The sequence below is a fragment of the Theropithecus gelada genome, chromosome 4, assembly GCF_003255815.1.
Source record: "Theropithecus gelada isolate Dixy chromosome 4, Tgel_1.0, whole genome shotgun sequence".
Classification (NCBI taxonomy): domain Eukaryota; kingdom Metazoa; phylum Chordata; class Mammalia; order Primates; family Cercopithecidae; genus Theropithecus; species Theropithecus gelada.
Genome location: NC_037671.1, coordinates 50,085,373 through 50,101,163, shown reverse-complemented (window position 1 = coordinate 50,101,163; position 15,791 = coordinate 50,085,373). Strand labels below are relative to the sequence as shown.

Genomic DNA, 15,791 nt, shown 5'->3' with positions numbered 1-15,791 from the left:
CAGACTAATGCAATATGCAACCAAGAGATCTTTGCATAACTCCAAAAATTCTGCAATTTGGAGAGAGGCATATTACTAGAACCAAGGCTCTGACTTACTAAAAAGCCATCTCTTATCTGGAGGGAACTGTGTTTCTCTGGGTCCCTGAGACCAGTGGTCTCCAAAGTGAACGTGAGAACACTTGAAGGTAGGACAGCAATCAACATCATTGATTGAGATACAGGAAGAAGTAATTATAACTTCAATCTACCTTTATTTTTATCTTTAAAATAGAAGACAAAAATGTGGGGGTTAAATAAGAGGGTGTTAATAACTAATACAAAGCTTGATGGTATTACCTGTATGTCATTTAATATTGAGGGCATGTGTTGGAAAATATTTTTTCAGTATAGGGGCAAAAAATCATGAACATGTGAGGACCACTGCTTTAGACTTTACCAGTAATACCTTACAGTCATAAGGAAAAAGGAGAAACCACGGTTGCTTTAACACCTTCTATGCACCAGATGACAGAATAATATGCTTTATCTCTTTGAATTCCCACCTTAACCCAATGAGACAGATATCACTATTCCTGTTACAGAAGTGAGGAAATAGAGATTCAAGAAAGCTAAATATCTAGCTCTAGGTCACAAACCTGGCAGGTACTGGTGATGGGATTAAACTCTAGTCTTGTTCTTTTCCTTACTCCACAATATCTAAAGAACTGCCGCCTCTGAAACTATCATTTACCAAGGTACTCAAGCCTGCAGAAACTGCTCGTGTTCTTAACAAAAGCTTCCCATGGTAAAGCACATGTGGTAAATTCTTACACTATAAATAATTCAGGAGGTAGAATGTCCCTAATGATGTCCCAAAGTCCATGCAACACAGTAAATACTGTGAGGCATTATATGACTCATAAAAGTTATCCTTATTACTGAAATAATGAATATGAATCCAGAGTACCCTATTTAGTAGAGAAGATAAGCCCTCAATGGATGGGTTATACAAATTTGGTAGATATTAAAAATGTGTGTGTGTGTGTGTGTGTGTGTATGAGAGAGAGAGAGAGAGAGAGAGAGAGAGAAGAGAGAAGTGGGGAAATAGAGACAGAAAGAGGAGAGAGATACCACAAAGAAAGGCTTAGCCAATCATCAACAAAGTTCAGAATTATGTAAAGAATAGAGATTCTAAGTTCTCTCAGTCTCCAACGTTCCCTATCCATTTTTTTTTCTTTTTTTTTTTTTCTTTTTTTTTCTTTTTTTTTTTTTGACGGAGTCTCACTCTGTCGCCCAGGCTGGAGTGAGTGGCACGATCTCGGCTCACTACAAGCTCCGCCTCCTGGGTTCACGCCATTCTCCTGCCTCAGCCTCCTGAGTAGCTGGGACTACAGGCGCCCGCCCCCTCACCCAGCTAGTTTTTTGTATTTTTAGTAGAGACGGGGTTTCACCGTGTTAGCCAGGATGGTCTCGATCGCCTGACCTCGTGATCCGCCAGCCTCGGCCTCCCAAAGTGCTGGGATTACAGGCGTGAGCCACCGCGCCCGGCCTGTTCCCTACCCTTTTTACCCTATGAAGTTGTAAGTGGTCAGAAAACACGTGTGTAAAATATTAGTGCAGTTACCTTTGTCAGTTTCATTTCCAGAACATGACTGCTGTGGATCCGACTGTCGAAATGAGCTACTTCTTTGGAAGAGGACTTAACCTTGGCAATGATCTTTACGTAGGAGAACACGATCACAGCCGTTGGGAGCAAGAGGCAGAAGAAGAGGATGTTCAGGATGAAAACCTGGCCCCCTACCGAGGCCTGAGCCAGCCACCAGTCCAGGGTGCACGAGGTTCCGAAGGGCTCAGGTGCGTAGTCCCCCAGACCTACCAAGGGCATGGTGGTCCAGAAGGAAGCATAGGCCCAGATGGCTGCCAGGCAGATGTAGGCGTGCTTTCTTTTCAGCCAAACCCCTGGAGGCGGAAGAAAAGCATTACCCGGATGTAATCTGCCCTACACCCAGATACCTCCCCTCGATATGTCAAATTCCACCTCCAAAGATTTATTCCATTGATTTCTGGGAGACCTGGGCAGATAACTGAAGCCTGAGGGAGAGTGGAGTAAACGGAAAAAAGTTCCAGAGCTTGGGCCTTTCTCCAGGAGAACACAATTGGAAGGTTTTCTCTAGGCATCTGGGAGCTTTGGGAGGGAGAAGTGACAACAGCTGGGAAAAGGGACAGGAAAGAGATGAGAGGATGCTGAAGACAATGGAGGCCCTTGAGAAAACATCTCGGAAAGGGTGTGTTAGTGGATCATCCAGGGAAAATCCTTCTGGGAGGTGAGGAATCACAGAACATGGCTTGTGTCTTTAAAATGCCCTTCCTCCTAACAGCTTTTGTGTTGCTAGTCTCATCTGGCTTCCTAAGAACTTGTGGAAGGGGCTTGGTGGCTCGTGATCATTACACAAATGGTTTGAGATTAAAGTGCTTGACTGTGTTTAGTAATTTGTGGAGCAGGTTTGGAATCTTCAAACATCATTCACACAACAATCGCACTCACACAGCCACAGCGGGAGAGGCAGAGAATCTAGGTAGGTTGCATCATGTTCTGCAAAGTAATTCTGTGAAGATATTTTCAGGAAGACAAAAAATGAGCTCCGTTTTTCAGCACTAGTTTCTGTTAACCAAAAGAGAATTCCAAGCGGAGGAAATAGTGCAGTCATCTAAGAAAAGCTGTAAAGCACTAGTGATCATTTTCAGAGTTCAACACAACCACCAAAGACAGATCGGCCTGATTAAGTGCAGCAGCCTCCACAAGAAATTACCTTCACACCTCACTCATCACCTCAAACGAAGAGGGCCGGGAAAGTGACTCTTTACTGCCTAGGTTTTGTGTCAGCAGAGAAGAAATATCAAAATATATTCAATAAAAGCTAAATGCTTACTTCAATATAGACTGAGAGCCTGCCTCTGCTTAGTGCAATGTGGGGTTTGGAAAGTCAGTAAGGCCTAATTCTTCTGTGTCTAGTCTTTGACTGACCTTGTGCATGCAAGACTATGTTGCATATGGGTTAAATAAAATAATGTAAGGGGCCTGCTTTGCAGACTAGAAGGTGCTACGTTAACGTGAAAGTTTTACTCCTGTGTAAGTATATCTCATTTAGCGCTAACAAGAAATATAACACATTGTTTCTATACTCTGTTGTCTCCATTTTTTTTCAAATATGTGGCATTTTGTGTCATGAAATGCAAATTTCATGCCCAACCAGATAGGGGTAGCAATCATGTAGCCACATTATAACTCAGCTCTTGCTTCTCCACTAAAACCAATGAAACATTGGCACAGGTAATCACATATATTCATGGGAATGTGCATAGGCATACGTATAAGCATTTATGGTTAGGGTTACTTGTGAGGTGTTTTATACTTACATTCCAGTATGGTGAAAGGCTGTCAAGTACAGGAGGGAGTAGATTAGTAGATTGGTTCTGTGTTGCTCCAGAAGTCAGAACTAGGACCAATGGGTGGAGGTTACTGGGAGGCAGTTTTGTCTTAATATAAGGAATAACATTGTAACAATGAGAGCAGACCAATCAGAGAATGGGCTGCCTTGTGCAGTAGTAAGCTCCCCGTCACTGGTCACTGGAATTATTCGAGAAGAGGCCAAGTGGTCGTCTCTCAGGGATGCCTTAAAACAGTTTACCACGTTACATGGGAGAAAAGTCTACACGTCCCCAAGCGACCTTCTAATTCCAACATTCTGGGACGCTGTGTGGAGGGTTTAATAGTGCATCAGATTAAATGATGAAACCACACTACTGAGGTTCAACCTTAGAAGAAGCTGGAAAACATACACAGTTCCCACATATGGAGTTACGGCCTGCAATGATCCTGGGAGTGGGCGGCATCATCTCTTTAATTGACAAAGCCTAAACTCAAGAAAATATTTAAAAACAGAGGTATCAGGGTTTAGTATTCCTCAAACACTCTCAGGAAGTTTAACTATTTTGCCTTCTTATCTATAAAATTGACAGTTAAATCTAAAATCTCTTTGGTATGAGCAAAAATAAGTCTATAGAAAGAATTAGAGGTTGACGTCACACAGAATATGTATAGTTGTATATTTTATATCCTACTGGAAATTTTGATTCAAGCTATTTCTATTGGAAGTTTTAAATGTTTAAAAAAGGAGATGTAAATTAAAAAAAAAAAAAAAGTAGTGCTGGATGATGAAGAAGATGGCTCACAAGCTCCCACCTCCCACCCACCCAAGAAGGGATTCTTTGGAGTTTGGGGAATGTAATCTATAACAATATAAAGGGAAATTCTACTACATTGACAGTGTCGGGTCAACTTGATTTTTCCCATCTCAGTCTCCAGGCCCTGCTCTGACACCACAGTCTGTCGCCCGTCACAACCACTCTAATCGACAGATTGACAATCAAAGCAGCTTTATCCAGAGGAAGCCTGTACTATTCCTTGGTTTGTGCCTGGTTCTCAATATTAAACTTAAAGGCCCAAATGCAGTTCTCTCAGGTTTAATAAATTCCGAGAGCTCCAAGAAACAAAAGTATTAGAAATTATTTTTAACCTGTAGAATGGTCTAATCATTAAAAAACATATATTTAGGCCCTGGAAACTTATATTCTGCTGATTCACCAATTCTTGTAATCACTCATCTTTCTACCAACCAACGCCACAAAAAAAAAAATATGTTGAGGGATATTTCTACATGTGTGTCCTTGCATGCAGAAACAGCTACATGACTCTAACTTGAAGGTGAACTTTCTGGAATTCCTTATCTCTGAAATTACAGGGAGCGTGAGTCCTAAGGGAGAATCTTAAACAGCTTTTCTTACAATTACACTTACTAGGTGGGGAATGAGCTAAACCTCTTGGACTTAACACCCTTTCGATGCACTTTATTTCTTTTGTTTGCATGGAAAACATGATAGAAGCTTACACGCTCTACAAGAAAATGATACTTTTTTAAAGCATTGTAACCAAACACCAGACATTACTATAAAATACGTATTAAAAGAAGTCTACTTTGACATCGGTTAAAATCCTTAAACATGTCAGAACAAGATGATAGGCTATAAATAGAAATATTCTTGATCTCTGAGGTTGTTCATAATCTTTGTTTATTACCTGCATAAAACATGTACAGTTCTAACACTCAATCCACCTAGCTTTAACTGTCAGGGAATGAGAAACCTGCCAACTTACCATAAGATAAATAGCAGATTTTCAAATATCGATCCAGGCTGACAGCAGTCATGGTGATAAGGCTTCCACAGCCAAAGAAAAATCCAGCCCATCCATACCAGCGGCAGCCAATCCAGCCAAACACCCAGCGGTGGCAGAAGCAAGAGATGATGGTGAACGGCTTGCCTACAACTAGAGCACCAGGTGACTTGTCAACAGAGGTTCCTCTGGTTACTATTTCCCCGCCTACCTCAACTCACCTGAACCTCCTCCCCTAAAGCACAGGACGCATGTGAACACACACACACACCCGTTCCTAGATTAATAAAAGTCCAGCAGTTATCTATGAATAAACTCAGTTTGGAGCTACCCAGAGAGGACTTTCAGTCATCCCAATAGCCAAAGACAGTGAAAGGATATAGAAGGAAAACGTTTAAGTAAGTATTACTTTTGAAAAAACTGTCTCAAAGAGACCTGGTTTCAGGAGTTACAGACATGATACTAGTAGCCAGGGACAACAATCTTGTCACTTTTAACATTTTATTGCAGTCCTTCATTCGAAAGGCATAGAGAAAGGGGCAACATATAAAACCTCTGAGAGAAAATACCCTCTTCAAGCACAACTTGTCTATTCTACAGAAGTTCTTTCTCACACTAGTCTGTTCAGATTTTTTCTTTTTACCAGAAATAGACGTTAAGTTTTATTAAATGCTTTTTCTGCATCTACTGAGGTGATCATAACTTTTTTTCTCATTGAATCGGTTAATGCTGGTTACTAATAGATTTGTTTTTGAAACATACTTACGTTCCTGGGACCAATGCAACTTTTCTTAATAATAAAACTCCCAGAAAATTGTCTCAATGAATAGAGGAAAGAAGAGATGGAGAAAGAGAAAATGAAGAAAAAGAGGAAAAAGACAAAAAAATATGCAAAATGGTGATTTACATCCACCTCATCTTCCTCCAAGTGGGATATTTTAGAACCAGTACAAAGCATGAGATTCCTTATAATGCAAAGGGGAATTTGGTTTCTGTTTTCTTTTGGCAGCTGCATCCTTCTAGCAGGAATATGGTTTCTAACACCCCAAGATAACCTTGTACTTTAGGAGTTAAGTGTCTGTGAATGGGGTTTGGGAGAGGAAAGAGAGAGGTTCTCTATCAGAGAAAGCCTTAATTAGAGAAGCAGGGAACTAACTGCTGTGAATATAGAAAAGGGGGAGGTTTAACAGCACTCTGGAGAATAAAGATTCTAAAGAGCACTGGAGAAAGAAGGTGTGAGTTCCAGACACATTTTAAAGAATGATATGGACAACTTTCTCTGAAATGTGAATTTGTCCTTTTATTTATTTAAAAAATAGAACATATTTAGTCTTTTGCTATTTCCTAGTTATTATCAATGAATAAAGAGTGCTTAAGAAACCCCAGAAAGTTGAATATTCACAGGGAAGCAATAGGATGCGGGGAGGTGAAGTAGGGAGAATAATTATATAGCCCAGCAATTTTCATGTGTATGCCTGCCTAGACCCCAGAGGATTCATGAAGCTCTTCTACAAGAGAGTGAGAGAGGGAGAAAGAGAGAGAGAGAGTGGACAGTACCCTGAAGGGGAAGTAGGTAGGTCATTTAGGGAAAGAAATATTAAGCAGCCAAGGCTCCATGCTCCACCTTCTGTCAATCAGGAAAGATAATTTTTTCACCCGTTTTATATATTCAGCTTCTAAGTCATCTTTTTCAAAGAAAAAAATTCACTGTTTTAAAAAAATTGTTTAGAAATTTTATTTAAAAATCCTTTTTGTTGAGGTTAGAACCAGATTTCCACATTTCCTTCTGTTTCAATTCTTTCTTTCTTTCTTCTTCTGTTAAGTTATGTCTTATTCAAATATGGTATAGCTATTTCAGTAAATGTGAGGTCCAAGCTGTTTACAACCAGATCCAGATTTCTAAGATTTAAATTATTTATTCCTCGGGCCTCCATTAGAATTTTTTTTTTTTTTTTTTTTTTTTTTACTTTCTAGAAAGCATTCTTCTACTTTTACATAATACCCTGTAGCCCTCCGTATTCAGTTATTGTATTCGGTCCCCCAAATAAAAAAAAATAAAATGTGCTGAGGAAGCTCTTCAAACCTCTAACTGAACTACATCACAAAAGAAGGTTCCCTAACCTCAATGCTTTAGGAAAGCTAAGTAACTGATATTCACAGCCTCCAGGTGCTAGCGCCCAGCCCTCCCAGGTGTATTACTCTATGGTATACAAAAGTTTTCAGGAGTTCCTGTTAGTTCAGTCAATCAACACATATGTACCGAGTGCCTTCTGCAAGCTGGACACACATCTCCTCTAGTTGTCTAGACGGCTAGTGCCACCTTTCAGCTTGCGAGACTGGGTGCCCTCATATGAGAGCCTCCTAATTCCAGTAAGTCCACAAGGAAATGGAGTGTAAAATAACTATTTGGGTTTGTGGGGTTTTTTCCCGTTCAACAACTAATTTTTCAATGCCTAGTGTTTAAGAAACACAGAGCAAGGTGCTAGAGGACAAAGTGGACATCAAGACTGACAAGTTTATTTTCTAACAGGAAAAGCAGACACACTCAAAAAAACCTAAAATTGTAATATAAGACGTGGTATGACAGAACGATAGGTAGTGATTAGTACAGCGAAGGAAAATAAAGCAGAGAAGGCAGGTAGACGGAAATCGTTGTTTTACGTAGAGACATTAGGGAAGACTTCTCTGAGATGTGACATTTAGGTAGATATCTAAATCGGTGGGAAAGAAGTCAAACAAACTTCTGGAGGGAAAGGATTAGAGGCAGAGGAAACAGCAAACTAAAAGGCTTGAGGTGGGTGTCAGCCAGGTGGGTGCTAAAGGCAGCAAAAAGGCAAGTGAACATGACAGAATGGAGTAAAATTACATGTTATGCCTGGGATCCTGATTAGCAAAAGCGATTTCAGGCTTCCTTCTTCAGTAGAGCTTTGGATTAACCTTTGGGGTGTCATCTAGAATGTCTCTCTCTCTCTTCCGCTTAATAGAATGTTTCCGGAACCCAGTTGCACATTAGCATTGCTGGAGGGGTTGTTTTGCTTTGCTTTGAAATATCAGCATCCAGGGTTCCATCCCTCCCCACAAATCTCCCAATATTGTCACTTATCTGGAGCGAGTTCAGGCATTTTAACACCTCCCCCCGCCCAGGTTATCCTAATATAACACGACTTTCTCCTAAGAGGTTAGCCTAATATAACACGTGTATATAATATGCACGACTGGGAGCCCTTGATATTTAGTCAACAAGTATTAGTTGCATAGATGCCATACATCTGGCCTCTAGGAGGTGCTTATAATGGAATATAGCTGAGCAAGAAAAAAATAAAGCAGGCAAAGTTTTAAGGTTTATTGGAAGGGAAAATGTATTATAGATGCTCAGAAGTTGAAAAAATGATCTGGGTTAGAGAAAGCTGTTATATGAAAGAAAATGGTTTCTGGTGAATTACTCTGAAGACATAAGCAGAGTAATGAGGTGGTTTGTGCCATTCCAGAGCCGACTTGCTTGGCTGAAAGCATGTTTCAATGCATCAGGCCAATTAAGGACATTTTTATTCAAGCCTAGTCTAATTCAGCAATGAGCCTGCTATTATTCACCGATGAAGGAGGTGGCTGGAATGACAGGTTTCATTCAGGCATGTTAAACTCAATACCAGGTAGAGCACCTGAGGGGCCCGCGCGGCGAGCTGGCCGGGAAAGCTACCGTTCCTGTTGCGACACCGCCATCGCGTGGCAACGGGTGAAAATGGCAGCCATTCTGCAGCCTCACAAATCCCCTGGGGTTCGTCCTGATTGTTTTCACAGCACCAGGCATGTCGTGTTCTTCTTAATGTGCATGTGCATTCATCATAAGGGTTCATAATGTTTATGCAGGTCCATACTCAGTAAAGCCTTCCCAGATAACCCAGACCATCGAAACTCTGAGTGAGCACACATCTGCTATGTGCTAAACTGTGACTCAGAACACGGAGGATTAGTATTGAGCCTTGTTTTTAGAGATTGGCAGAAAAATCCATTTATGAAGAGAAAAACAAATATCAGAAAACTCTTTTTTTAAATTAAGGTCTCGCTTTTTCACCCAGGCTGGAGTGCAGTGGTACTATCATAACTCACTGCAGCCTTGAACTCCTGAACTTCATCAAGTCCCAGCTATTTTTTGTTCATTTGTTTTCTGTAGTTTTACCCAATACCCAGACTTCAAGGATAAATTTGTTTTGTAGAGGTGAAGTCCCACTACATTGCCCAGGCTGATCTTGAACTCCTAGCCTCAAACTTGATACCCAACTCAGCCTCCCAAAGCTTTGGGATTACAGGTGCAAGCCACTGTGCCCAGCCAGAAAACATTTTTTAAAGAAGGCTTTTGATGGGAAACTACTAACAAGTTTCTAATGGTAAGAGGAGCTGCTGTATACTGTTCAAACAGATTACCCGACTCTAATGACCTAAAAACCAGAAGATAAAAGCAGGTGTTGGGATTCAAGGACAGATTAGAGTCCGTCTAAGCAACTCTGAAGTTGTATAGAAGAAGGTGAAGAATGATTTACTTAAAATGGTTTGTATTTTTAAAAGTGAATTATGGTGAAGGAGAAATTTTATTCCAACTCCTCCTTGCCGTGTTATTAGAGAAGTGAAAAAGAAGCCAGTGGTTCTCAATTTTAGCCACACATTAACATACCTGTAGATTCTCATTTTAAATATCCTGATGCCCAGGTAACATTCTCAACCACCTAATTCAGAACTTCCCCAGATGATATTTTGTGAGTTGCGTTTGAGGACCACTGAACCAGAAGCTTGCTATGCTTCAGATGTGTCACTAAGTCATGATTACATATATCATCAGCAGGGCACTTCTTTCCTCTTCTTATATTCACCTCTCAGCTGTCTTCAACTGTCATTTACCCTTCAAGATTCCTGTTGATGTTTATTTTAATCAGACTTCCATAAGGGTTGAAGAGGTGTAAAGAAGCTTAAAATATTGACCCAGGACTTGCCTCCTGATTTCTGGTTTCTGAATCATTTAGCCCACTACAGTTTGAGACATCTGAGGTATCATGTATTATTTCAAATTGTGCCTTCAGCATCTAACATGCCTGACACACAGAAAAGACTCAATAAATATTAAATGAATCATCTTGTCAACCGGACAGCACCCCATTGATTTACCACAAAAGTCTGAAAGATGATTTGTGAAGCAAAGAGTGGAAGGAGATATGAAGGGAAGAGATGTCAGGGGGTGACGTCTGAGACAGTGAGTACTTTAGAATGGGGCATAGTTTAAACCCACAAAGAAAAAACAGCATGGTTGTGTTACCTGAAATCCCCAGATCACAGACAGCTAAATTGATAGTCATTATTTCAGCGGGTCTCAGCTTCTTCTTTCGTCTAGAAGACATATAAAGGACATATCCATTTCCAAATGTAGACAGAATCCCTACAAGGAAAAATAAAAATTCCCATCGTTAACACTAGGATTTAGAGTTCACTCAGATATGAAACACTTCTCAACTTCAAAAATGGACACCATAGATTTAGAGGGTAGTGAGAGGACTCTAAATAAAAAAATCTAAATTAAGAAGATGAAATAAAAAGCATGAGTTGTGAGTGACAGGCCAATGGGGCAGGAGTCAGGGATTATAAGACTGAACTTACCCAGAAAAAGGCATCGCTAACTTCCCCGCGAGGCTCAGGAAAGTGTGGGAGTCCCAATGGTCAGTTCTTGTCCTGGCCCCCAGGGGTGGAGCACTTTCCTCAGCCATTTTTATAGATTATTGGCTTTATAGAACTCCCTCCCTCTGATCAGTAGGGTTAAACCCTTAGCTCTTGATAAATTCTGAAGATGAAGCCAACCAAAGAAGGTGCCTTCAGCATCACTGTGAACTCCTAAGGGAGCGCCAGTGTTCAGGAGAGGCAGAGGCCAGGTATGGCTGGCGTAACTCCCTTCGAGAAAATGGACATCTCCCAGAGAAGCCCCAGGACTTTTGCCTCTTTGGGAGACATGGACACTGAGTGTCTGGCAGATAGGACAGCCTTCAGCTGCTACTGGACTAGACATCAAGGGTAAGTGGGTGACAATCGAGAACCTGGGCACTGTCCCTCCCACCAAGGGGAGAGAAAGTGACCCTCAACCCACCGAACCTACCAACAATGCCAGAAGTGTGTTCCCACTTTTTTCATATCCTTTTATTAATGACTAATTGCCTTTGGCATTACAATGAAACTGTTCGAAAGTTCTTACACACCCAGTTTAAATCCAAAAAGACCCAATCCCTACTGACTTTATTTAAGAAAAGAATACACCTACTTCCATAGCTTAACATGTAGAGTAGATTTTCTTCAGGAATTCTTGCTTCATAGTGTAGCTGTGTATAAATGAGAATCTGGTACAGCTGCCTTTAGTAGTAAGGAATAAGGAGAGTATTAACAGGAGAAACCCAGAGTTTGCTGTTTTAATTTCTACTTCTCCACCACCATTCATTTTGGGGGCAAAGAAAGAAATGTGTGATTCAGCTGATGGTGTGAAACCACCAGGAGCTAACTGCATTGTGCTCTTAGGAAATTCTGACTCCCTGGAGTCAGCACTGCCTAATGGTCCATTAAAACCTCTTTAGCTTTCATAGAGCAGAAGAAGAGAAAAGTAAAAGAGATTACGGAGTTCCAGAGCAAACCAACTATAATGAAACTTAGGGCTCACTCAAGGAAACCAGCTAGGAAAGCAAAATGAGAAAACGTGGCCTGAAAAATTATAAACTTAATGCCACCTACTTTGTATCCAAAAAGAGTGAAAACAAGTATCCATTTTCATTTGATACCCAAGGCTCATTGAAACACCTTTTATCTGTCTACCTCTCTTTTGAAAGTATTTGTTTTCTTACTTTTCCTTCCTTACATTTTCTTTACTGACCTTGCGTCCTAAGGTTTTACCCAGTGCCCAAAGCATTATCAAAAAATAGTCACCTCTCTATTCATTACATGTAAATTATTCTGACAAGCAGTATGTTATAGATAAGTGTCAGGAGAAAGCAAATTTATTCTTAATATTAGTGAAAAGACAACCAGATTAAGAAGACAAAGACCCAAGTAGGGACACTTTTAGATGATAAAATCCTATCTCATTTATGGATATAAAAATGTCATATATATTAACTATTAATAAACTTAGTATTTACGATAATAGTAAAAGTGTGGACGGTAGAAAATGGGTTTGTAATTTCTGTCTCCTGTATTTCAAACTTAGATTTATATTGTTATATTTCAATTGTCTCTTAAGACTTCTAGTATTTAGCAAAGCCCACCAAGAATGTTTATTCCACTCTGGCCCCTTAAAAGCAATCTGGACAGACACATGTTGGCTAGGCGCGGTAGCTCATGCCTGTAATCCCAACATTTTGGGAAGCTGAGGGGGGCAGATCACTTGAAGCCAGGAGTTCGAGACCAGCCTGGCCAACATGGCAAAACCTGTCTCTATTAAAGAAATACAAAAATTAGCCAAACATGGCGGTGCGCACCTGTAGCCCCAGCTACTCAGGAGGCTGAGGCATGAGAATCACTTGAACTTGGGGGGTGGGGGTTACAGTGAGCTGAGATCGTACCACTGCACTCCAGCCTAGGTGACAGAGTAAGACTCTATCTCGGAAAAAAAAAAAAAAAGGAATCTTTTCACATCTACACTAGCCTATTCTAGGAGAGTGAAAACCAGACACACAGCCAAGTCCAAGAAGTGGATCTAAGGTGAGTCCAAACCCCTCCAGCTGACCCCTCTCCTCACCCTGCATGACTGTTCTCTAACATACCATTGGCTGCACCTCCCAGTGCCCTGATCCTCCTGAAGCTCCCCATGTCCAAGCACTATTTTTGAACCTGTTTTTCTTGCTCCATCTCAGCAAACCCACTGGAATATGATTGTGGATTTTCCTTCCAACTCCATGTGCGTCAGGTGGGAATTTCTGATTTTCCCCCACCCCGGTTGCCTTTTCCTGCAATCCTCCCTGCTAAAGATTGGGAATAGACTGACATGCCTCTCTATTTTGTGTTGTCTGGAGAGATTTGTCAGGTTATTGATGTTACTTTTTAATTCATTCCTTGAAAGTGATGGAGCTATGCTAAATTCAATCGATCAAGTTGCTTATTTTTCTGCCTTTTCTGGTAATTGAAAGTACTTAAGTTTAATAAAAATGCAATGTGGATTTTACAGAGGTAAGATAGTCGCTGTTCCAGCAGAACGTTTGCCCATTTTATTCGCTGCTCTATTCCCAGCAACTTAAAACAGTGGCAAAGAGTGGGTGCTCAATATATATTTATGTGGAAAAGAGATGGGGACTCATTTATCAGAAACAGAATGTAAACTAGTAAAACACTAACAACAATAAAGACAAGGATCCAGGGAATCACTTTACAGCAGAATTTGGTTGAATCGCATGAGTTCCTTTTGCCTCAAGCACTGACCATAGAGGGGTATCAAGTATTTTCTAATGAGTTTTGCTAATTTCAGGAGGTTAAATGAAATTCTTAGCCAGTAATAAATAGATGAGAGAGGGAGAAAAAGAGAGAAAGGGAGGAAGGGAGGGAAGAAGGGTGGAAGAAAAAGATAGAAACAAAGAGAAAAGAGAAAGAGAGCAAGTTTGACCCAACATCTGAAAAAAGTAAAGGCAAAGAAACCTAAAGACATAACCCACCTTCACACTGGTCACCCAAATTTAAAACAACAATTTTAAATTTAAGAACAGTATGGTGGTTAAATCCTAATTGTCTAGACTAGTGCTGTCCAATAGAAATGCAATGTAAGCCAGAAATGCGAGCCACATATGGATACTAAAATTTTCTGGTAGCCACATTAAACAAAGTAAAAATGTACCAAGTAAAAATTTAATTTATAAATTAAAAATTTACAGTAAATTAATTTTAATAATGTATTTTACTGAGCTTAACATACCCAAAATGTTGTAGGTTCAACATGTATTTAATTTTTAAAAATTATTAATGAGATATCTTATATCACTCTTTCTTGTACTGAGCCTTCAGTATCTGGTAAGTATTTACACTACAGTCCCTTTCAATTTGGAAAAGCCACATGTGGCTACTGAATGAATGAGATTGTGCGGTCTAGAAGCAGGTGCACCCCTTCGTCAATTATGCACAAAAATCTTTTGACCCTGGACTTTCTTCCATTTAACACCAATACATTTTTCAACTCTCACCAAAATGGCTTAGCTATGCTGTCATGATGCAGCTTTACTTTTAGGTGAAGTAAACTCAGTGTTTCCACCATTACTACAGCACAATCGAGTTTGCTCAGTTGTGAGAACAGGAGACTGACCTAGATTATTTCTAAGGCCCATTCTCAACCTAAAATCTTATGATTATATCACAAACATAAAAGAAAAGCACTCTGTTTAAATAAAATATCATTATCATTAATTGTGGTATTCAGAAAGTAAATCTACTCCCAAAGTAACCAAAATGAAATACAATCTCAAGATAAATAATTTTGCTATGAGTTCTCAGATTATCAATGGAATTTTATTCCCAGTAATAATGATAATAAAGAGTCATTTCTAGGAAACATTTATTGAATGCCATAATGCCATTCCATCTTCTACCCTTACCCGCTCTTCGCCTCCTCTAAACTATCCACTTAAGTACCAGAATCCTTTGACAAAATTAACATATCAGCCCATGAATTTTCTAAATGCAGCCTTTGCACAGAAGAATTAAGGAAGCTTACCAATTATTGTCAGGTAAAAGCCAGCCACTATATCCGCTTCCCAAGAAAGTTTGGAAGCAAAGGGATCCCCATCTCGAAGGTAATGTGGCAGGCGCTCATCCTGAGGCAGGGCAGTGTGATTTAACGCCATTCTGTTCTCGAACCAGGAGGAGTCTGAAAAGCAGACCAGAAGAGATCTCAACAGACATGAATAAGCCAGCTTGAACCATTTCATAATCGTGGCTCCTGTTTTAAAACAAAAAGCAAGTCCCCAGGGTCATGCATGATTCTCTAATTAATAACTGGTAAAAATGTTAACATTTTTTTCAATGATCCAATTATGTCATTACTCAATTATTCAGTTGGCAGATTATCCAAACCTTCATTTTCTCCTTTGGAAGAGTCATTCCTTTGGCATGATTATTACTATTTGTTTTGAAAGGGGAAGAAATACTAATGTGGCTGTTTCTCTTTTGAACTTGCATATTTCAAATCGAACCAGTAGATGTCACTGTTCAGCTCTCTAAGCAACAATTTCGGGCGTTATATCAGGCAGCAAGTGGAACAGAGTTGTGTGCCTCACAGGTGGTGACAGGGTGATCGGCAGATATCTAACCATGTTATTCACCTTTGCAAAAGACATGAATTTAACCCCTTTCTAGCTGCCAATTTACAGCTTACAGAGGAAGGCTAGTGACCCTATCAGTGGCCAGTTAGCTAAAACTACTGTCTCCTACACACAATTTGAGGACAGTCATGTGCTAATGTTCATTCCAAATCTTTCTCCCTGAGATGGTTAGAAAGCTATAGGAGAAATCTTTGGCTGCCAGTTGCACCACATCCCAAGACCTACCCCAAGTCAAAGTTTGTCTTTACCTTTCAA

The 15,791-nt window shown here is 40.1% G+C and overlaps 1 protein-coding gene across 1 annotated transcript in view; it reads right to left on the bottom strand.

Moving 5' to 3' along the window:
* OPN5 (opsin 5) overlaps positions 1 to 15,081 on the bottom strand; it is a 44,879-nt gene extending 29,798 nt beyond the window's left edge. The window contains exons 1-4 of the mRNA XM_025383608.1: positions 14,930 to 15,081; positions 10,520 to 10,639; positions 5,197 to 5,367; positions 1,606 to 1,940 (exon numbers count right to left, since the gene is read on the bottom strand). Of these exons, the coding sequence (XP_025239393.1) occupies positions 1,606 to 1,940; positions 5,197 to 5,367; positions 10,520 to 10,639; positions 14,930 to 15,059 (756 nt within the window). The 5' untranslated portion in view covers positions 15,060 to 15,081. The remainder of the gene's footprint in view (positions 1 to 1,605; positions 1,941 to 5,196; positions 5,368 to 10,519; positions 10,640 to 14,929) is intronic.
* Positions 15,082 to 15,791: the final 710 nt, after the last annotated feature.